This window comes from Fulmarus glacialis, unplaced genomic scaffold (genome assembly GCF_000690835.1).
Source record: "Fulmarus glacialis isolate BGI_N327 unplaced genomic scaffold, ASM69083v1 scaffold39312, whole genome shotgun sequence".
Lineage (NCBI taxonomy): Eukaryota > Metazoa > Chordata > Aves > Procellariiformes > Procellariidae > Fulmarus > Fulmarus glacialis.
In genome coordinates this window covers 47,208-70,390 of record NW_009200463.1, presented here as the reverse complement: position 1 = coordinate 70,390, position 23,183 = coordinate 47,208, and the positions used below count along the sequence as shown (strand labels likewise).

The 23,183-nt window shown below is 37.3% G+C and overlaps 1 protein-coding gene across 1 annotated transcript in view; it reads right to left on the bottom strand.

Moving 5' to 3' along the window:
• The window catches only part of LOC104073732 (myosin-IIIb-like), a gene marked incomplete at both ends in the record, with an annotated part of 65,408 nt that overhangs the window by 2,827 nt on the left and 39,398 nt on the right, over positions 1 to 23,183 (bottom strand). The window contains 12 exon segments of the mRNA XM_009573613.1: positions 501 to 589; positions 2,573 to 2,726; positions 2,955 to 3,102; positions 4,205 to 4,415; positions 4,560 to 4,686; positions 5,080 to 5,194; positions 5,787 to 5,885; positions 6,266 to 6,468; positions 7,108 to 7,191; positions 9,926 to 10,030; positions 10,857 to 10,973; positions 11,865 to 11,961. Coding sequence (XP_009571908.1) covers positions 501 to 589; positions 2,573 to 2,726; positions 2,955 to 3,102; positions 4,205 to 4,415; positions 4,560 to 4,686; positions 5,080 to 5,194; positions 5,787 to 5,885; positions 6,266 to 6,468; positions 7,108 to 7,191; positions 9,926 to 10,030; positions 10,857 to 10,973; positions 11,865 to 11,961 — 1,549 coding nt within the window.

The window sequence follows — 23,183 nt, the reverse complement described above, 5'->3', positions numbered from 1 at the left end:
ACTGCTGAAAACAAAAGAAGTTAGGTGCTACAGAGTACAAGAAAACATCTGTGCTAGCTAGCTCCAGTCTTTCCAACGCTCTCTATAAGATTTTAAATTCTGTTACAGACGCTGCTTTACACTGCATTTTATCTGTATACTTATATATGCACACACAGAGAACTACTTGTAGCATTCACACGAAGTTCACAATTGCGTAGCCTGTTCTGGCTCCACAGAGTTGCTCCTTTGAAATCATTGCAGTAATGGTGTTTCTGGTGCCAGATTTCTTTCAGAATAAAAGGTGGTTACTGTCTACACAATTTGTGAAAGAGCCCTAAGGATAGGCTCTAAAATGGACTACAACACATGAAAATTTTATTGTAGATTCTAGGTTTCCGTAAACGTTATCATTTTGTCTCTCAAAATGAGAAAAAAATTCATAAAGCAGAAACTTTGGATAAAAAAAATAATGACCATTCCACTATTATTTGAACTAAATAAAAATCACATGACCTTACCCTTCCAGCATAGTGCTGAATACCAAATGACAGTTCTACTCCTTTTGGTCTCCAAAAGTATTTGCATCGTAAGTTATCTTCAAATTTATCTAGACATTGATAAGAGACATATATAAGTGATATAAGTGACTTAGAGTGCTAAGTAAAATCTTCATCCTAATTAGGGACACTTTGCTGCTCAAGAAGCCAGAACTACCATAAACACATATATTATCAGATTGCTCAGAAATAGCTGTGTGCCAGCTTCTCTGTGCTTTGTTCCAAGCTGCCACTTCTGAATGGAACAGCTCAATCTAAACTAGCCCAGTAAGGGTCTTTCAAATCCCACTGTTTGTGGATAGTTTTGTGCATGGAAAACTATCAAAAGAGGGGCCAACAAGAAGGTGTGACGACTTCTCATATTTTGCTATGAATTTGCTTGTATGTATATATAGGTTTTGGGGTGGGTTTATTTCCACTATGTACATTCAAAGCTGTGCATATATCTTGCTTGCTTAAATGCCTATTATTTGTATTTTCCCTATCTTCCTTTCCCCACTCATTTAGCTTTGTGCATCATGTTTTAAGTATATGTTAATGTCCTCAGGCTGGGACCACCTCTCATTTACCTTTGGACTTCTACAGAAAAAGAGGCTTCTATCTAAAACCTCTTCTAAAGAGACTTTCTGTTTCCCATGACTACCTCTAAAGAGCTGACAGAAAAAGAAACACCACTTTCTAAGAAAAATGTCTTTTATGCCCTGTGATATTTTGTATGCTCTTCAATATTTTATAATGAAATTAGTGCTGATACTGTAAAACTTGCTATTATATTTCTTTATCTGCACAAGCAACTAGAGACCTGAGGCCAGAATCAATTGATAAAATTCTCTGTCATGTTGTGTAGGTCAGAAAATATTATCAAAATGTTTTTTCTAATGTTAGAATCCATTAATATTTTGTGTTAGGTTTTTCTTTCTATTAACATTTAATCAAGCTTGTATTTGAAGCAAAAAGAACTAAGTTTGGAATTTTGGGGAGGTGGGAAGGAGGGTGGTGGAATTAACGATTGTCTGGCACATCTGGGGAGGGCAAAATATCCCACTTTGCTGTCTCCTTGAGGGATCCTGCTATAGTGTGTACAGATCAGCAGTAAGACTGATCAGCACTGGACCAAGGAAAGTACTTCTGTGAAAGTGTAAATTCAATATTCAGTATTAACTGATTTATAGGACGCACAGGGAAGCACACAGCTTTAGTACACAAATGAGGACTGGAATGAAACCATAGCATTCATTCTACCTGTGACCTAAATTCAAGTTTCAACTCAGCCTAGCAGAAGTGAAAAATCTTGTACATATATCGTGCAATTTAACAGGCAGCTGTTATTTTTCTCTCATAGTTTGAGTCTCTGCTGCACATTCCATTGAAGGAACTGGAACTCTCTGTTTCATATTGCAGGAAAAAATGTAGCTCTAGTAAATAAAAGCAAGACAACAGTTTTAAACATGGCATGCACTGCACGTTTTAAAGTTGGCACCAAGATTTGCTAAAATATATGTAAAATATGCATGAAGGAAGGGAAATATTCAGCCAGATGGCACAGCAAAAATAACACACACTTTCTATTTATGATGATGAGATAATCTGGAATGAAGCAGTACTTTCTAATTGGATAAACATGGGCCTAGGAGCCTGGGAGATCTAAATTTTACTCTTGACACTAATGCTGCTCACAGGGTGGTCCTAGACACAAGATTCTACTATGTCTCAGCCTTCCCTTCAGTAAATGGGGATAAATGCTGCTTGATGTACCTCACATACAGGGACAAGACACAGGTTATTTCCTTGTAACACTAGAAAGACAATAAGCCCTTGACACCTGATATATAAGATAACTTTTGCAATATAAAAGGAACAGAAAACATGTAAGCAGAGAAAAACGATGAAGCATAATGAAAAATATACTTAAAATGTCAAATGAAATGGCACAGCATCAGCAGAACAACTAGGCTAGTAAAACTTCAGTAAAGATGTCATTCCACCCTCTCAAAAGATATTTGTTATTTCCCAGAATTTTTGTTTGCACATACCAACTAAAGTTAGGTCTGTTGCCTGAGGAAATCGACTTTCTTCATCTAGTAGAGACAGGAGACCCATGGGTTTCTGGAGGAACATATCTAGAAGTGGACGGTTGTCCTCATACTCCACTGTAGTAGCATCAATTCCCTCACTCTGATATTCCACCTACAAAGTCACCAGCACAGTTTTAATATTGAACCAGTAAAAGCAACGTCATCATTAGGACATTTATGATGCACAGCAGTACTCTATAGGCCCCAACAACATTATTTACAAAACTTCAACTGAAAGAGGTCATTATCTTGCATTTAAATCACATTCCCATTTACTCCTGAACATGATCTATGGTTCAGGACGGCTGATTCAACTAGACCTCATCAGAGTTGAACTTACCTGCTCAAGTGCAAAGATATGTTGATTGAAATAAAACTGGATCTGTTCATTAGCAATATTTATGCACAGCTGTTCAAAGGAATTTCTTGCGAAGTTCTCAAATCCAAATATGTCTAGTATCCCAACATTCATCCCATTTTCAGCATTGCTGCATGTGAAAATACAAACAAAATTCATCATGGCAACACCAAGTTAAAATAAAAATAAACATGGTAATTAAGATTGCACAATTGATTCAATCTGCTGCAAAAAGAGAGGAGAAAAAGTGTGTTTGAACCTAAGACAACTTGTGCATTTGTTCAGCATTGTTAACGCTTTTGTTTTCCACTTGCTTCTTGCAAATTTCCATGAAGAAGGCAGGAGAATCATAGGTACATAGTAACAGACACTTAGCAGCCATATTAAAACACGTGGTTTCAATAGGCAGATCCCAAATAAAATCCATTCTCTGCTCCTCCAGGTAGACAAAAGATGTCAAGCTTTAACAGTATGTTTTTGCTATACTCACTCAGAAGGGTAATTACCAAGTCTGCTGCTGCTACAAGCTGGACTGTTAAGAGCCCATGTGCTAGCTCAAGTATACTTACACCACAGTCACCACTAGAACTGCAAGTCTGGATGAGGATATACCTATATGATATAGTGAAGTGCCAAGTAGAGATCTCAGATCAGAGGCATTTTCACATCACCTAAGGGGTTCTCTAGTTTCTAAAAATCTCTACAGCCGCTTGAAAAGACCAAAGCAGACTGATCAGTACCTGGCAATGAAATCATAAGGATGCACAATGTGAATGTTTCTGTAGTTACGAAAAACAAAAAATCATCACTTACATCTCAAGTAGCAGCACAATAATAATCCAAGATCTGTATTTATTACTAGCTTACAAAAGCAGAAGGACTGTAAGGACTGTGAATACATAATAAAGTTTTTTAGTGTACTCCAATTATTTACCAGCCTTTGGTATGCTTTTAATGTTCACTACATAGGAAACATCTTTTTAAAGAATTGTACAGCACTTTAACTACTCAATTTCCATTGACTTCAATAGCTAAATTCCACTCAACTCTTCGAAAATGTTGGGGTTAATGTCCTGGAAACAGAATTCAGTATCACAGCATGAGAGCCATTTTGAAGCTTTAGCCAAAATAAACACAGCACCCTTTCTGCAAAATCAAAAATATACAAATGGATGAACCCATCAAAGACATATGCACAGTAAATACACATGATTCAGTGATGTGTAACTTGCCATATATTTTTATCTGGCTGAAGCAGCGTATTAATACGATTTACGATCCAGCTGAAGAGCCGGCCATAAAGTGCTTTAGACATGGCATCTCGCACGTCAGCTGCTTTGTCCACTGTGTTTGTTCGGATAATAGTCTCCCCTCGTGTTACAACACAATGGGAGGTTAGAGCCTCTTGAAGTTCTTCTGACCCAATACTTAGTAGTGCAGCAGCTAAAAGACAGTGGAAAAAAGATACACGACTATGATTATGCAGCGGAAATCACCAGCATTGCCCAACTGTTACCACAAGTTAGAGATTCTCACGAATACAGTCAAATTGCATTTACAGAACTGACAATGCTAAAATGTATTTACCATTATCTAAGGCTTCTGGGTTGGGAATCTCACTTTTATCTGTTTGGTGTTGTGAAGAAATGGCAGCAAACTCAATATTTCCGGTATTTAAGATTCCAGTCAGAATTCTGTACACTGAGTACACTTCCTGTAAAAGATGACAAGAAGCACTTTTAAGGAATCCAATTAGATATATAGATCATACTTAGGCTATGAAAGAAAAAGGTGGGCATTGGAATGGCTATTAAAGCCTGTAGCTCGCTCTGAGACCAAGTTCTACAAATTCAAGTAAGCTCCTATTGACACAGAAAACAGCATGATACAGAATTGTGAATGGACTTGCCTGAGTACCAGCTGAGACCTCAGGCTGGTCTTGGCTTCTGAGTGTGTGGTTATGCTTTCACAGCTCACTTCTGTCATAAGAGAGATTCTGTGGCACAGGTGTGTATTCACAAAACCAAATGGCAGCCTGTGCATAGGCAGCACTGGAAGTGATTTTTATAAAGAAGGTCAATAATGGTTTAGCAACTGGATCTCTTACCTCGTCAGTGAATCCTATAATTCTAAAGCAATGCTGAATCGCTTCAAATTGTCTTCCATAGGAATCTTTAGTAACAATATCATGCATTACTCTTCCAGTTTCATTATCAATATATCTAGATAGAGTGGGAGAAAGAAAGCACCATACTAGCAGATATGCCAGTACAACGTCCAGTGACTTCAATGCAAGTATCTCAGTAACTGGAAAGAACATTTATTTCAATATCTTCCCATTATATACTTCTAATTCATGAGAAGTTTTTGTTTCTGTTGCACTAACTTTTGCTTACTCTTTGTTAATATCTATCATAGTGTTACCAACATTTCACACACATCCCCTCACCCAATACAGATCAGATGCACCCAAAGTACAAATACCAATTAAAAAACACAACTCCAAAGTATATTCTGGGTTCTTACTAAAGCATTACAGTAACAAATCATAAGGTGATTGTCCTGATTTGAAAGTATGACAGAATATCTGCATAATAATAACCTTGATTCTTCCTCCTCCTCTTTTAATAGGTCAAGTTCTCAAACAAATACAAATAATGTAATACCTTATTGTCCATCCTCTTCTTTGCCTGGGAGGATTAAAAAAGATCCTTAAGGGATGGAGAAGGATTAAGAGAAATTTTAAGGCATCATACTGAACGCAAGGGCTGATCAATAGCTAATTACAACGAACAGGTAAAACAAGTGAGTTACCTAGGAGGCTTTTTATCAGGAAGTCTATATTCAGAAAGTTTCTTCTGATGATAAAGGCCAGCATAAATATAATAAAATATATGGAAATTTTTCTCTCCCCTGGAAAAAAAAAAGTATCCTTTTAAAGCACACGTGTTTATTCTTGTGGCATCTTGTACAATGTAAAAGTAGTTGTTCTTATCATGAGCTCACTGAAGTAGGTAGCAAATCTCCCACTCGTTTTAATGTGTAAATGTGTGAATGTTTTAATGTGTGAAACACAGAAAACCCAGCCAACCACCATATTTCTCCAAAGCATGGAGCAGTTCTGGCTTCCACTCCAAAAGAACCTAACTGACTATTCTTGTCATCATAGCACTGTACAAAGGATCACTGCTTTAGTAGAAGATACAAAAGCATTTGAAATAAAGAATTTTGGAGAATTAAAGAGAATCCAAACATTATATAAATGTGAAAGGACAGACAATTAATATACCTACACAGCCTGTTTTATGACCCTTGATTTTTCAAGTAGATATTCAGAAATCTTTGCCCCCATTACAGCTCCCGTGGGCGTAAACATCATTTCCAGATATTTTCCAAAGCGACTTGAGTTGTCATTGATGGCAGTGCAGGCATTCCCAAATGCTTCAACCAGAGGATTCACCTGAAGAATTTTCTCACGCAAAGCACGGTTATTGGCCTTGACAGAACAGATACAGATCAGAAGAATCATTAAAAGAATCTATTGCTTACCCACAATCCAATTCTTGCTTCAGAAGCACAGCATCCCTTTCTTATGCTTGTATATGTTAACCTTTCTACTTATACAACAGGGCCAACAAATTGAGGAACTCTCCCACAAGCAGGAAAAAACAGATTCTTCTTTCTCTGCAATTGTTCTGCCTCTGAGGTGTCATATAATTAGTTAGAGTACCAAAACCATCAAAAACTAAACACACCTACTTAAGGTTAACCTTACACACTTGATTTTCCCATCATTTTGCACTAAGAGCATTACTCATAACATTTACATGTTTAAGAGCTGCTAAGATTAGAGCCATAGCAAGATCTGTCATTCTTTATTATATAATGAACAATGGTATATGTGATAAACACTGTAGATAACTTCAGGCACTGAACACTTGGGATCTGGCATCTTCTCTTTAAAAAAATATTGAATGGCTTGGTGTGGGTGTATCTTAATTCGATTACTCCGACCCTAACTCAAGTGGGACAATTCACATGAACAGCTTTAAGTATTAAAGATTAAATAAAGTGGAAATTGGAGGTGGGGTTGGGCGGATTTGTTCATAGTTTTACATGATTGGCTAAGAAATACCTTTCCCAAGAAGGTCAAATGTTGGACGATCAGATGGGCACTTTCTGTCTTTCCAGCACCACTTTCCCCGCTGATGATAATGCACTGAACACACAAACCAAAACAGTTAAGTGCACAGCTCACCACATGGTCGATTTCAGTTATTACTGCTCCTATCTGTTATTTAATGTTTAGTACCAAGACTACAAAATACTTTAAGGTATTCAACTCCCTTCTCAACTCCCAACTCCCCACTCAACTCCCTTCTGAAAGGAAAGATCAGCAAAGACTCAGTGTAATACTTGATTTCCTAGATACTAAAATGTGTCTCACAATGATTGATAGCAATATGCATATGTGTGAAGCAGTGATTGAATTTCTAAGGGCTAAGACACATAAACAAGTGACCACGTCTACAGGCTAACACACGCTATGCACATGTGTGGCTTGTTTCAAATGCTTAAAACTCAGAAAATTGCCACAGCTCAGCTGATACAACATAATTCAACAGTGCATCTGAGCTCACTGCACTGACTTCATATGAATCAACATGAAACACAGGGTACAGCTGTATTTAATACACTGACCAAAAGTCTGCTCCTGGCTTTAAAACTAATCTTAAATAATTGCTGTGTGTAGAGAGCAATTCTGTAGGTGACGCTGATATTCAAGCTAGAACAGCAAACTAGCATCTAAACATTTCAGAAAAATATGCATCTGTTCATTGGATGATTCTGGGAGAACATAGCCATCTTCTTCCTGAGTCAGCAGTCCTTAACACGTGGTATTTTATAGGCTCTCCAAATGGCTTCCAGACTCGGGGATTAGTTAGAACGGTCTAAATCACTTGGTATCCTCCTCTCTGCTGTTACGCTTCATGGACGAGAAGGAAGTAGAAGGCCAGTACACCCTGAAGGCCAGTTCACACCTGAACACTGAAGCGTGAACACTTCAGGACATAGTAAGTAAGAATTCTAACAGCATTTATTATTTTCCCATTTTTTCATGTGTTCTACAGATCACCAGTACAAATATTAGCCTACTTATGGTACAGTATCAACTGACATATAATTAAAATGTTAACACTGAGCAGTTGCATAGATTCGTGTGTTTTGATGCAAACACCTGAAAATTATTTGCACTACACTGTGAACATAAAAGATTCTTGGCTGGGAGAAGATACAAGGTCCTAAAATACTTGATGCAATGACACTTCATAGAGAACTGAGCTTTGTAAAAAGGTTTGAAAGATGTAGCAGTTCTCTGATGGTGTCTTGTGGTGTCTGGCAGCAGGTGCTAGGATTGACTCTAAATAAAGCATGACATTTGAAGCTCATTTATTTGCTTCTTGTCGGGTATTTTTGTTCTTCTTGGAAACAGATAACCCAATGATGGATTTACAGGGTTACGATACCTAAATTAATTATCTTTGTGTGACTAGAGAAGTCATGTACAACAGTTTATGCAGTTAAAGCCCATGAGTTCTTGTAGAACTCATAAAACTCTTGTAGAACTGGCCAGAACTTGACTTTAGCTTCAGGAGAAATGTTATACCTGGAGTCAATTTTCAGGCTTCACAGGAAAATACAAGGTAAAGCTCAACGGATAAAACAAACAGAATCAATACATTTTTGATCTGGTTAGAGTGTTTATCTAATGCACCTTTACCTGAAGAACCAACATAACATTAGCCAGGTAATGGAGATAAACATGCTCCTGTAATCCTTTGCAAACAGAAAATAGGAAACTGGTTTAGATCTAAATGCAAATTACTTCTTAAGCGGGTATAAAACATATAAGATTAAAGATGTACAAAGTTACGGGCTGATGTCAAAACTAATTTTTTTCACCAGATAACAAGTTCTTACATAACTTATTCTACATGAGTACTTGTTTTCTTTAATGACTCCATCAAAGAGCATATAAGCCATTAAAGAAGTACTAGCCATCTCAGGCCAGTGTACTTTCACATACTCAGTAGAACTCCGTTTTTCTTCATCTTCAATGTCCCTTTTATTTGTCCTCTTTGCTTGGTATTTTGTGATTGCAGGTTTTTTATTATTTTATTCTGCTTTTGTGATTTTAAAAAAGCATTTTCTATGAATTATTGTGTGATGTGCAGGGTAAAATCAGGAGGATTCTATAAATAAAAATTATTATTAGCCCTCAATATTCATGTACTACAGCACATCAAATTAGAAAGAGTACAAAGTTACAATCTTAAGAATGTAATAAAAAGAAATCTAGCTTCTACAGCACGGTATTTCATTCTCATTAAAATCACTGCTATATAATTCGATTTGTGTCCTTATTATATATTAGACCTATCCTTAATATATTTTACTAAAAAAATTAGTTAATGGTTCCTATTTTTTGTGACTTGTAGTTAAAGGAACTGATTATCCATTGCTTGATAGCGTCTTTATGCAACCGAAAAGTGGTTCAAACTCTGTTAATCTGCTATGGCATTGAGACCCTCCTATTTTACACAGGTGCAAATTATTACAATACCTAGTGCAAGACAGGCTAGAATCAGAGTGTGCAGCAACACTCTGCAGCTGGTGTCAACTGCCAGGACTTCATGGGTGTCCAGGAAACTATATTGGTCAGGTAACCCTATCATCTTATTTAGTTTCTTTTAGTTTCTTTTATGCCATTGTGTCCTCTTTGGAATTCCCAAACCTGACTGGATTTCTACTTCGGTTTTCCTGACATAGGAATAAAAGGTTTAAAAAAAAAATTTCCCAAAGTACAACATAACAGAACATTAGCCATAGCCGTGTAGCATAGTGGCAGTACGATTAATGTGAAATCTAAACCAAAATGAACAGATTCTTGCCTGATCTTTGCTGAATGTAACCATACTTTGGTAGGCAGCATCCGCAGAGGCAAATATGTGGGGAGGATTTGATGAACGCTTCACACCATGGTAAAGCTTGGAGAACTAAATTTAAAAAAGAACACACAATAGTCAAAATACGCAACTTAGCTACATAATTAAAAACTGAAAAGAGGATAGTGACTATCTTCTGGCTGTTTTACCACAGAATTTCCACTGAATCACCTGGAAGAAGAGTGGTAATTCTTGGCACTGCCCAACTTCCAGAATACAAACTGCAACATCTAAAATGCACTCCGATGTTTCCCGCACAAGACAGTGAAGAGAACTGTATCACATGGAACAGAATTTCAAACACAAGCATTCAACCTATATAAAAGAAACTTCAAAGATAACAGCAAATCTGAAATCTGGTCCCTCTACCTGCAATCCTGATTTAGGCACCCATGGAGACTAAGATTTATGGCTCCACCCCTCTTCATATTTGTAGGGAATTAAGCTGCCTCTATCTTTACAGCATTTGATACACTTTTTTCTTTTGAGCAGCAGTTGATGGCACAGGACATGTAATAACCCAACAGTCAGAGCAATTCTTTAGGAAGCAACAGCCTCAGCATGAGGAGGTTCATATAACCATCTTCTGTTTCCCAGAAGAAAGCCCTAAATGCCAGATGAGGCACAGCTGTGGCTGGGGTAATCTTCATCCCTCCTGTGGAATTTGTGCCACCAAGCAGAAAGGAATGAAATCAAATGAGACCAAATTTAAAAAAAAAAAAAAAAAAAAAAAAGATTTGTAGCCACACTTTTCTGGAAGAAGAAAAGACTGCTGTTTAGTCTGTGCTCCTAGTCCAACATTACTTAAGTATTCTACCCAGTGGTGTTAATATAAAATTTAAAGTGAGTACTGTCCACAGCTTGGAATCTCTCTTACCTGGGGAGAATAAATGCTGAGATTCTGGAAGGGGTTTAAGGCTATTAAAATGTCTCCAACATAAGTATAAATTTGTAAGTCAGCATAGCGTTTCTGCAGCTGATGGATAATTGTATCCTGAGAAGATTACAAAAAGTTTGATAGTTAAACAGTATTTTCCCAGTTAGGAAGATTTTTGTAAATATACTGAGAACACTGATTAAGAAATACTTATTATAAGTTTTACTAATTATTTTTCAAATGCCAACACCACAAAACCAAACAAATGTTTTCAGAATTCTTGTTAATGCCATAAAACTAAGTTAAATGGCAACTCCTACTTCCAGATTAGTACATATTTTAATATACCAGCCTGAGAAGCAAACCTTCTGAAGAGAAAATGGCCATGCACATTATTGCTGCACTTCATAGTACATTTCCATTTAATTTTTTATTTGACCATGAAACAAGGATAATAATTTTTCAAAGATTAAATTCTAAGTGGTAGTAAGAGACTGTTTTAAACAGGACACTAGCACAATTTAGTATTATGTCTTTTTTTTGCTGTCATGCAATTTAAGGATCATCAAAGCAAAAATTTACAGATAGTCTGCATATAGGTGATATAGTGAAATATGCAACTGATGTTGGTTTATCACGTTTTATCCAGAAGCTGTAGATACCATATTACTCTATAAAAATTCATCAATTTTAGGAAAAATCACTTAAATCTAGATCTTCATGACTAAACTTCACATTTCAGGAAAATCACAAAATAATTTAAACTAGCACCACTTGTAATTAAATTCTTCCACATAATAGGATTCACTGCTACTGCTTCTATGTCACTATATAGAATATTAATGAAGTGATGATAGCAGATCAGTCACGTGACAATTCCTTTGCCATGGTGAGACAAAATTTTGCAAGAAAGAACTCTTCTCATTCTGTTAAAAGAAGCCAAAAAAGCAGAAACAGGCAAAATGTGAGGCACAATTGTCAGAAACTGCTACTCAAACAGTACAGTACCTCGTCTAGAACTTCTAGATTTACCAGATCATCATCTAGAGAGTACTTGTCAGCTCCATCCACATGGTAAGGTCTTCTAGTATGTATTCGTTCATGCCTGGAAGTTTGTTAGAGCACCACTGTTATAAAACTGTATTGAAGACAGCAAACATTAAGAGGCAATTGGAAGTCATGGGTGAGTGTTTTTGTCATGCAGAAAACACGGACGCGCTCTCTGAAATACATATTTTTGCTTGAAATATCCTTTTATAAAAGCAATATGTCAGCTTGCTGTCCAGTATAATATCTGTTTTCTCTTTCACAATATATAACCCTATCTATTTATCAATGCTCAGAGATGAAGATTTACCTGTAGGCTTACTACTCTCCACTCACACAGTAAAGAATAAAAAAATTCTCCCTCTTTTCCCTTCCCTTCTCGCTCTAAGTTAATAAACTACCACTCTGTTTAATTAAATCTTCCACCCACATACCCAGCCCATAGTATTGTCATCTAACGAAGTTATAAGAAGCAATAAGTAGTATAAAATCCTTCTGTTACCTTGGTGTATGCCAAAGTGCCTCCTCAGATGACCTTAGATCTGGCTCAAAACAACATTTTTGAACCACAGCTGCCATCAGAGTCTAAATTGTATGGATGTCCAGTCAGCTTGCCCTCAGAGATTTAAGCCACACAATAAGCAGCAGAGACAAACTGTCACATAACCCCTTTATAATCAGATTATACTGAAGGAATCTTTGAAAATGCTGTGTATATGTTTTTAAACAACACATCTCGTTGAAACAGGGACAAATCAAGAGGCTGTAATATGTCTTCCACAGAGGGGGTGAAATATGAATGCTGTAAGCACAACTAGGCTTTTCTTTACAGCAAACATAATCAAAGCATAGTAGGAGGACACCCACCGAGATACAGTCTGCATCCTGCTGAGTAACATTTAGCATTGATCCTCAATGACAGTCCTTGACAGATTGTTTCTGCATTGGTTGCCATGTAGAAAATAGGAATCACGTGATCACACATCCCAAAACAATGCTAAGTATTATATCAACCAATAACAAAATGGTACTGTGACTTGGCAGGAAACACTGTTCATCTATAATGTGAAGATTAATATGAAGATGTAGCAGGTCTTTTTTTCTCTCTTTCTTTAATCATATTTTCATATACGCATGGAATTCTGTTCCAAAAGCATAAGGCTTTTGCTTTTTTCCCCTTTTTCCCCTTTCTACATTTGAACCTAGTCAGCCTTCATTGAGTAAAGAGAATGTTTTCATATCTAAGAGCTATTATATCATCAGAAGAATTATTGCATGGAAAGCCTCTAACAAAGAGGAAGGAGGAGAAGAGTGTTAGCTATGAGTACAGCTTCACTGATAATTGCGAATCACATTTAAAGATCCTAATTTTTTTATGTCTGTTTTTATTAATTTTCCTTATTTACTTTTGGCTACTCAATGAGTTCTGGAAAACTATTCTGTAATGGTTTATTTGAATTGTAACTAAATAAAACCGTGCAAACTGTTCTGTCAGCTAGGAAATAAAATAGCGGGAACATAGCAGGTTTTGCTGACAGTCCCACTTACATTTTACATCCTACATTCCCAGAGATGGTAGTTTGCCTGATGTTGTACATACGAAGAAATGAAAGGAGAACACAAATAAGAAGCTATGAAAGAAAAATTGTTACAGTGGGTATTATTTCCCGTGGGCAGCATGGAGATCGTGTGAATTTGTTCAAAGTTCCATTCAATTAAATTTTCCATTTTCAGATCTTTGATTATGTGGTGAGTAGTGGGTTCTTTTTGGCTTTTCTTTTTAAGCAGTCACTATATTCAAGAACATTACACTTCGCTGACAAGCCAGATCCTCAAAGGAGTAGGAATGCATGTAAGTGGCCTAATGTACTATTGTTTTTTCTAATTGTTATTTCCATTTCAAACCAGAATTCAACCTCTTCACTGCAGAGGAAAATGCTGTTGTAAATAATGTAAATTATTTAGAGATGGGAGTACCCCTCAGTCTACAGATGAAGCAAATATTTTAACAGTTGCTTTACTTTATGGAAATGTAACTAAAAGTGATGGCTAGACATTATAGCTAACATAACTCATCTGTGAAGCTTTTTCTTACTGGAGCAAACCATCACAGCCACAACATTAAATTGCAACAAGCTGCAAGTACCTACCAGAGCAACAAGCTGCAAGTATCTACCAGAGGTGCAGGGAGGAGGGGGAAGAAGGCACATTCAAATCTAAGCATCTCTAATTGCAGAATGGCTTTGTAAACTTCTCTGTTATCTGATTGTGTATTAAACTCCCGCTGTTTGTTCTCCTTAAGTGATAAATGAATACATTTTTTTATTGGAAAGGGGTTTTATTAACACTGTGTAAATAAACAACTAAGGAAACTGGTCTTAATCAAATATAAGTAAAACATATATACCTTTGTGCATGTATTTTCTTGTGCTTAACTCATTTTCCTAAGTACATGATTAGGAAGAGGATATTAGGAGCATAACATCACATTAGCTTCAAATCTCCTGCTGGCCTCATCAGTTTTCTACTACCCTATGTCCTGCAGATACATTGACAGAGTGGGAAGGAAGAATAGACAGCAACCTTTAATTATTTCCACAATTTTACATCAGAAATACAATTTGCTTTTAAAATGTTTAAAAAAAAATTCTTAAAAAGCAGAAGGAAACACTCTTAACTGGGGAAATAATTGTCGATATGTTTTTTGCATTAAAAGTAGAATTATCAGCCATTTTTTCAATTACCCTTCCTTTCTGATAACATATAAAATGTACAAATTCTAAGCAAAAGGAAAATCAAAGGTGTCAGGTTATTTGCCTTAAGGTTCCACCAATGTTCTGAATCATCCCCTGGAGGATGTAGTCTCTTCACTGACAAAAGAACTGGCATAAAGGGCCAGTCACTCAAGGTACCTTATCAAACCTGAAGAGCAGCACTAGATTTATTCCAGAACTCTAGTGATGAGCACTGCCTGTTGAGAAAGGTTCTATTCTCCCAAGCACCTTCCCTTTGCCTTTTTGTCGGGCAGGAATAGCTGGAAGGGACAGAGTTCTCTCGGATTTTGGAGGAGGAGCAAAAGCAAGAAGCATTTCTCCCTCGGGAGAAAAATTTCATGAAGAGGGTGGGAAGCATGCATTTGTTCTCCTTGTGGGGAAGAGATAGTTTGAAAGAAAATAACCTCTTTTTGTACTAGACACCAGCCATAGTAATAGAAGCGCATTGTAAATAGCTATGTGCTCATATGAACCCACTATCAAGCTGATGATGGGGAAGTAAAAGCTAGGTGGACCACATAGACTTTTAGATTGAAAAGTCATCTTGCTGGCAGGTCCAACCTGAGGAAGAAAGCAGCATAGATCAAGAATTTTTATCTTCATTGGGAAGCTTCCTCTCTGATTTTTCTCCCCTCCACCCCTAACATTCTTTTATGAATGCCTTTATTTTGGCCTCTTGGTGCAGCTAAGCATTTATGTTTACTGTTTTTTTTCTAGGACTCACATAGGAAGAACTGTTTCTGTACTTGTTCTTCTTTACATTATTGCCAATTGTAAAATTAATTGCACCTAAACTGAGATTTACAAGAAAAATACTCAACACAACGAGAAAGAAAAAAGAGTGGAGAGTGTGCTACTGCCACACAGAGAAACACAGCCTATTTCCTGTGCATTGCAAAGAGTGAATTTTGCTCCTGTACATCAAGTTTCAGCCTGGAGTAATTTGTTGGAGCAAGGTCATAATAGAAACACTGACACAGCCTTTATTACAATATAAATGCTGCAGCCATAACAAGAATCTGTGCAACTTCCAGTAAAAACACATACACTATAATCAGACCAAGGATCACTTCTGGGGGTCCGAGTAGCTTTGTGATTTTTAAGAAAAAAAAGAAAAAAAAGTTTTAAACTAATTTGCCTAATATTCGTATAGATGAAGGCTAGAAGAATTGCATTAAAATACATTGTGTATAGCATCAGAGGACTATTTCTGGTTCTGTTTCTGTTATTATCTCTGAGTCCAAAGGAAATTACTGGCTGGATGCAATCAAGTTCCTTGCAGTTAATTGTTTTCAAAACTAAATGTGAGCTGGCAGAGAAGCTAGATATCTGGTGTAAGAATTACTTCCTTGGATGGACTGCTGCTGTAGTCCAGCTGGCTAATAAGAAGGGGGAAGCTGCCAAGCCACCGTAGTCTCATCCTAATATCTGACAAGGTAGCCTGAACATACCTGGCCTTCTCAAACTATTAGATGCTTAGATTTCTTTTTGCTTTTTTTTTCTTTTTTCTTTTCTTTCCAGGCTTCTTCAAGTTTGATTCTTCCTGATGTACAGATTCGCATTTTATCCTTCAAAATGCAAGATTTCATAACTGTTTCCCATTACAGAAAGAAACTTGTAAATGGTGACCAGCAGTAGCACACTGACCCAGCGTGAGCCAAAACAGTAAACTCTGAACTCTTTACTGTCTACAGTGAACGCTGAAGTTTTTTCATTCTTTTAAAAACTGAAACCGGAGGTTGGTAGGAGACCTTTTCTGGTTGATTCCTATGAAGAAGCCTATTTACAGACAGGAACATAAGCTACCTAGTCTATAGGAAAATATCTAAGAGAAGAATGAGCCACATCTGGAGTTGGCCTCTTCAAAGCTGCTGATAACTGGGAAAGTGCCACTTCGAATTGTATAACCAAAATAATTTGATACTTAATCAACATTAACTCTCAAACATCAAATCAATTATAGAATTTTCAGGCCAGGAGTTATTAATCACTTGAGGAAATATAGAAAACCATGGTTTTGCCCAGCTTCAGCTACTGTGACATTTGATAGACAGGGCTAGCAAAATAAACGTAGATGGCAACCGGTGGTTATTAAGTATTTTTGTCACCTCACAATTGTTATAGACTTATCTACTGCATTTCATATAGCTGCCCTACACTAACGCCCCCTAAAGAACAGCCAAATGCCACACGGAGACCCACACTATCTAAAACTTTGAAAGATGGCTTTATAAGAATACTACCAAAGGCAAAATTTTTAGAATGCATTCTGTGAAGACTCTTCTTCCCTGTTTCCAATTCTAAGCTTTTAATCATATATTTTCCTCCGTGATGTTCTGCTCCTCTACCACAGTCAAAAGGCAGCTAATAGATCTGCTACTATATTTGAATTTCTCCATCTCCTATACTGTTGTGACTTTGCTTTTTTAGATTTTCTCCTGCATGCTATACTGGATAGAGCAACCTGTTATTTTAAGATTGTTCATAGATAATTTCTTAATTGCTGTACATTCAGAGGGGGAAAAAACCCCATAACATTTTCATTTCATTAACTTCTGCTGATGGTCAGTACTTTTCAAACCTTCAGTCAAACATTAAAAATCCTGCAGTTTTCCATTACTTCTACTCACAAGCTACTAAAACATTTTGTATTTTTCATTTTTTTATGGAATAAAATGGGAAGTTTAGTTTTTTGAGAAAGTCTTCCTAAAGGATGCAAGATTTTATCATCAAAATTTATGCAAGGAAGGGCTTGGACAATAGACAGAATATTGGAGTTCCAAATTTGAGTTTCCCTTTTAAATGTCTCCATGACAAGCTCTATGGTATTTTTAAACATTATTTATGGAACTTGAGATACTGCCTATTTTATAGGACCTTGGAAGTTGAAAAACATGTTTTTCAACTTTTTCGACACTGAATCAGCTGCCAGCTTTGCCAGGTTTACATTAAAAAGGACAAAAAAATGGGGATAATACTTAATGTTTACAAACAATCTCCAGAGAACATGCCCACTTTTTGCGGTACATTTTGCCAATGTAGACAGCACAAAGAGTCATTTAACATTTAGGAATATTAGGAAACAGATTAAATCCCTTCTGACTTCTTCCTTCGGCAGGCTGGCACTCAGCCTGGATGTTGGAATCTCTTGTACTATGAATCAAAAAAGCAACTGACCACACAAATGCGTTCAAGAGATCAAAAGGCGTATTTGGGAAGTGAGCAGCTCTATCTTATAATCACCCTTAATGGATTATCAAACACACCCAAACACTGTTTAACAAAACTATAATCTACGCAAACAGAGCAAATGTTTACTGTTAAGTGAGAATTAACAATATCCATAATCTGTAACATATCTTTGCCTAGAGTCTTCCCAGACTCTAGGGAAGAAAGAACGAAAGAAAAAATGGCTAGAGCTTCTGGCATTATGCATGTTTCTCTTCATTAGCAGGTTTACAGTGACCAAAGGTACAGTACGGTGTCCTGGTTTTGGCTGGGATAGAGTTAATTTTCTTCCTAGTAGCTGGTATAGTGCTGTGTTTTGGATTTAGTATGAGAATAATGTTGATAACACACTGATGTTTTAGTTGTTGCTAAGTAGTGCTTACACAAGTCAAGGACTTTTCAGCTTCCCGTGCTCTGCCAGGTGCACAAGGAGCTGGGAGGGAGCATAGCCAGGACAGCTAACCCAACTGGTCAACAGGATATTCCATACCACACGATGTCATGCTCTGCATATAAAGCTGGGGGAAGAAGAAGGAAGGGGGGGATGTTTGCAGTTATGGCTTTTATCTTCCAAAGTAACCGTTATGCGTGATGGAGCCCTGCTTTCCTGGAGATGCCTGAACACCTGCCTGCCGATGGGAAGTAGTGAATGAATTCCTTGTTTTGCTTTGCTTGCGTGTGCAGCTTTTGCTTTATTTATTAAACTGTCTTTATCTCAACCCATGAGTTTTCTCACTTTTACCATTCCGATTCTCTCCTCTATCCCACTGCGGGGGAGTGAGCGAGCAGCTGTGCGGTGCTTAGTTGCCAGCTGGGGTTAAACCACGACATACGGCTTTATAGAACAAGTAAAAGAAAAAGTTCTTGCCTCAGACAAACTGCTATTTATTTTTTGTAGGTATAATGTATTAAGTAAAGCTATTAATAGCCATTTTATAAGTGGAGAAACAGAGAAATATTGACGGTAAGTGATATAACAGAGGTTACACAGTAATTCAGAGAGAGAATGAGGAATAAAACACAAACCTCTACCATGTTTTTATATTATAATTCAGAGGGTGCCTAAACATTCTTGATATTTTACTGACATGCAATTGCATGAATCTCTATCTTGAAGAACTTATCCCTGAAATACAGCAAGATTACTATCAATTTGACTTGTGTACCCTTCTTTACTTAGAGAATACAGAATTAGCAACAAAGTCTTTATCAACACTCAGTTATTATTACTGTACCAAAAACATTTTTATAATTCTGCTTATCATTCTGGCCAATGTTTGCATGTTCTGTTGTCCACACCTTACTGTAACTTAGATTCCTACTTTTTTCCAGTTCTGTAATTTAATGCTACATGAAGTACAAGTCTTTAGGAATTAACTATATTTCTTGTTCTCACAACGTTATTATGCACAAGGACTCTATTTGTATAACCTGAAAGCATTTCATAGTCCTTGTGTGAGTACAGGACTGGTAAAGTAAAAAAAAAAAAAAAAAGAAAAAAAAAAACTGAGTGAGAGCCTGTGACAGAATCTTCTCTGATTTTAAGAAATGCTTTCTGCCTAGAGGCAGCTATATATTGATGGGAATAAAAGTGTTCTGGCTCCCAAGGTGAACTACAAATCAGTATCCATGTGTTAAAAAGTAATGATGTATTTGACTTTAGAATAGACGGGAACGAAAAATTCAGCATTGCTGGAATGAATATATGTGAAGCAACGTTCTGATGTACTAACCTCTATTTTTTAAGGATTAAAGAACTTTTATAAAAATAGAACTAGTGGACTATTTAACACCGAATATATTTCTTAAAATTAAACTTCATATAACTGTTTCTATGGCAAAGCCGTTAATGAAAAGTATATTGTTATTAATTAGCGTTTATGCCCTGGTATTGTTAGAAACCAGACAAAACATACACATAGTTAACTGATAGCTTATAAAAGGGATGTGGAGAAGAGAGAAAGATAATACCCAGAGCTCATCCTTATGCAGCTGTGACATTGGACTTTCTCACAAAGTTTTTCCCCATGAGAGTATAAGAAACAGGCAATGCAGGAGCTGAGCGCTGATGCTGAAATTTCAGCTTCACTCAAGACCATGGCAAAACTCAAGGTCTAAAAGATGCCAACAGATGAAAAAAGAATCTTCTTCCTCATTACAAGTGTGGAAAGAGGGGTATCCTGGCTGGATTTTCTGAAACTGAAAACACCTATTTGCATAAAGAGATATCTACATCTCACTGATGAAAATGATTTAGGGAAAAATAAAGCTGGTGGAAAAGTTTCAAAGAGCATCTTTTTCAGTTAAAAAAGCAGGAGCAATTGTTAATGCCATTTTTCATTTTAAAAGTAATCTTTTACTAGCATAAACCTTTTCTTCTTATTATTAATTTCTAACCTAAAGGAAATAATAGAGTATAAAGCTCTCTAGTAAGTTATCTCCTGGCAAAGTGACAACAATATGCTTGTCAGCAACAAACTGATAATCACAACAAATGTGTGCGTTAGTAGGCTCCTTTGAGCTCAGCAAGGACAATGAAGTGCCCCTTCAGTTCAGAGGTATGAAGAACTGTGCTGAAGTTAAGCCTAGCTATACTGCACACAAAGAAGTTTATAAATAAAGAATGAAAGAAACTGAATTAAGGAGATGTTTCAGTCTGTGGCTCCAGAGGTCGACCCATATAATGCTGCCAAAAGGGGACAGCTTGCTTCTTTCTACCCCTCTCCCCCTTATTCCTGGTCATATGAAGTATTCCCTCCTTTCCTTCAGCTATATCAGTTGAGGCACCCCTCTGCAATCCCTAACAGTAGAAAATTATCTGCGTGTTTCTGCTGGCTTAGTTTTTTTCTCTTACTTTAGAAGTTCTAGCTTAGGAGGTTTTGACAATCACTGGAGCTGCAATAAAAACAGCATCATGAGCTTGTTCCTGGGAGCTATGGGAAAATGAGAGAAAGAAGCCAGTTCTCTCCTTTTCAGTAGCAGTGAACTGCTACATCAGCTCTCCACATCTCTCCACCATACCCTCTAAATCAGTAGTACTGACTTTCTATTCTGCAGGCTTGCTCTCAGGCACAATGACCTTAAGTGATGTCCCAAACCAGGCAAAACTGGCATGGCTCAATTAGAAAGAGAATCCTACTAAAAAAACCACAGGTGCTGACTCAGTAAAGAATCAAAAGATGCAAATGCAAAGCACTGATGCTGGAAGACTTTCAAATGAGACAAAACCCAGATCAGTGGGGTTGTCATCCTGATCAGTTGTCATCACCAGTGACTCCCTGGATTCCCTCACAGTAGAAGTGCTGTTAACACCAGCATCCTGATGATTTTCCAGTTTCTGGAAATTTTCAGCCTGTGCTCTAAGAACGTTTTCTTTTACTCATCTTTTAAATGCTTGATCTGTAGTGTTGCTGTAGTCCTAAAAAAGGGCATCTACTCTTCTTTGTCTCTGAACATCAGGGAATTAATGCACATTTCATTGTACCTGTCATGGGCACATCAATACAGAAAAAACATGCACACATATCCAATGGTATAATAGAAAGGTTTTACTCAACATGGGTTTTGATTGGCCTATTTACTTTGAATGGTGACTATACATTCAGATGACTTCTACAGATCACCACAAATGAATGCCAGTAAATTTGTTTAGAGTACCATCTGGACATGTGTTCTTCTGCATGTCAGATTCTGTGCATTACAGAGTTTTTAAGGGCTTTTAATTGCTACCTATTTTCCTAGGGGGTACTATCTCCCTATTACAGAGCCAAGCTCTTTACTGTTATGAGACTATGCCTATCCTCTGGGGAAAATTTTAATTAGATGCTCCTGGTGATTGGTTCTCTTGTAATAATCTTATGTTTGTAGTCCAGTATTAACTGTCTGGCCCATAGACTTGATATTTTGCAGGGATATGCTTTTGCATTAAAGTTTGTACCAATCTGATCAAGTTTCAAATCTTTGGAAAATCAGCAAATTCTGAAGAATATGTTTTAGATTTCAATGGTCAATGATCACTAAATTTTTGTCCTCACTGAGCATGCTTTCACCCCTGATCAAAGTGGGCTGATGCTTCAAAGAACAAGTAAGGATACCATAGTATAATGCTACAACAATCAGAAAGACATTCTTTAATAGCAGTTAGGCCCATTGGCTTCAAAGTGAAGCCAATAGCAAGGCCCACTGGCTTCAAAGTGAAGGTAAAGAGAACTATTTCTCTAGCAGCCTAATCATGTCTCCCCTCTTATCATTCACTGGCAGAGGAAGAAGCCACCTAACTCAGAGGCATGGCTAAAAGCAAAACAAGAGTCCAGAAAAGAACAAGATGGGTACAAAGAGTCTGCTGAGAGCAGAGCTTTAAGAATAGAAGAGAAACTATAACAGACCTGGGAAAGGTGAATTCAGTAATGAGAAAGAACAAGAGGGCTGCAAGCTACATTATCAGGTGAGGAGGAACACCAAGAACAGAGAAATGGCTGGAAAAATAGAAGAACCTGGACTAGGACTTGCTGAAGAAGGTGGAGATTAGAAACAGAAGCTATTGGAGTGGTAGAGGAAGAAGACACAAGAAGCTGACTCTAAGAGCAGAACAAAGCCTTAAGGACAAACAGAATGAACAGTGAATGGAGACTGATGGGAAAGATGGGTCAGATAATGACCTGAGACAGGAAACCTGGCACAGGGAACCTGGGACTAGTTGGCCAAGTAAATTCGGGGGCATCAGGGACAATAACAGAACTTAGACTGGTAGAGGGGATAAGATTAGGACTAAACCCATTGCAATTGAGTCCCCTTCACTACTGCAATCTGCAGGTGCTACTGCACACAAGTTGCAAATAACCACCCTTGGCAAACAAAATATTTAAGATGGGTTAGGTGGTGACAGGATGGACAAGGAGTTAAACTCCCTTAGGTGAGCACTGATTCATACTGGGGATGCTGGGAAGCAAAATCCTTCCTACATTCCGGTCATGCATAAGCATAAGGTGCAGAAGCTTGTCTGTCACAGCACTCCCAGTTAATATATGGAAAGGCTTGAGGAAAGAAATACTGTCTTGGTCTTGATTCCGTCTCACACCACATTATGGAGATAGATCCCAGAAGAATGTATTGGAATATCTTGAGGAATCCATTTCAGTGCTCCTCTTAGCACAAGGATCATTTCATTCTATATCTTCTATTTGGTCAACAGCTGGGAAAACTCTGATACCTTTTGGGCCAGCCAATCCGCAGCTGTAGGCAATCTGATCTGTGAGGTGTTACATGGGGGAGGTCTGCT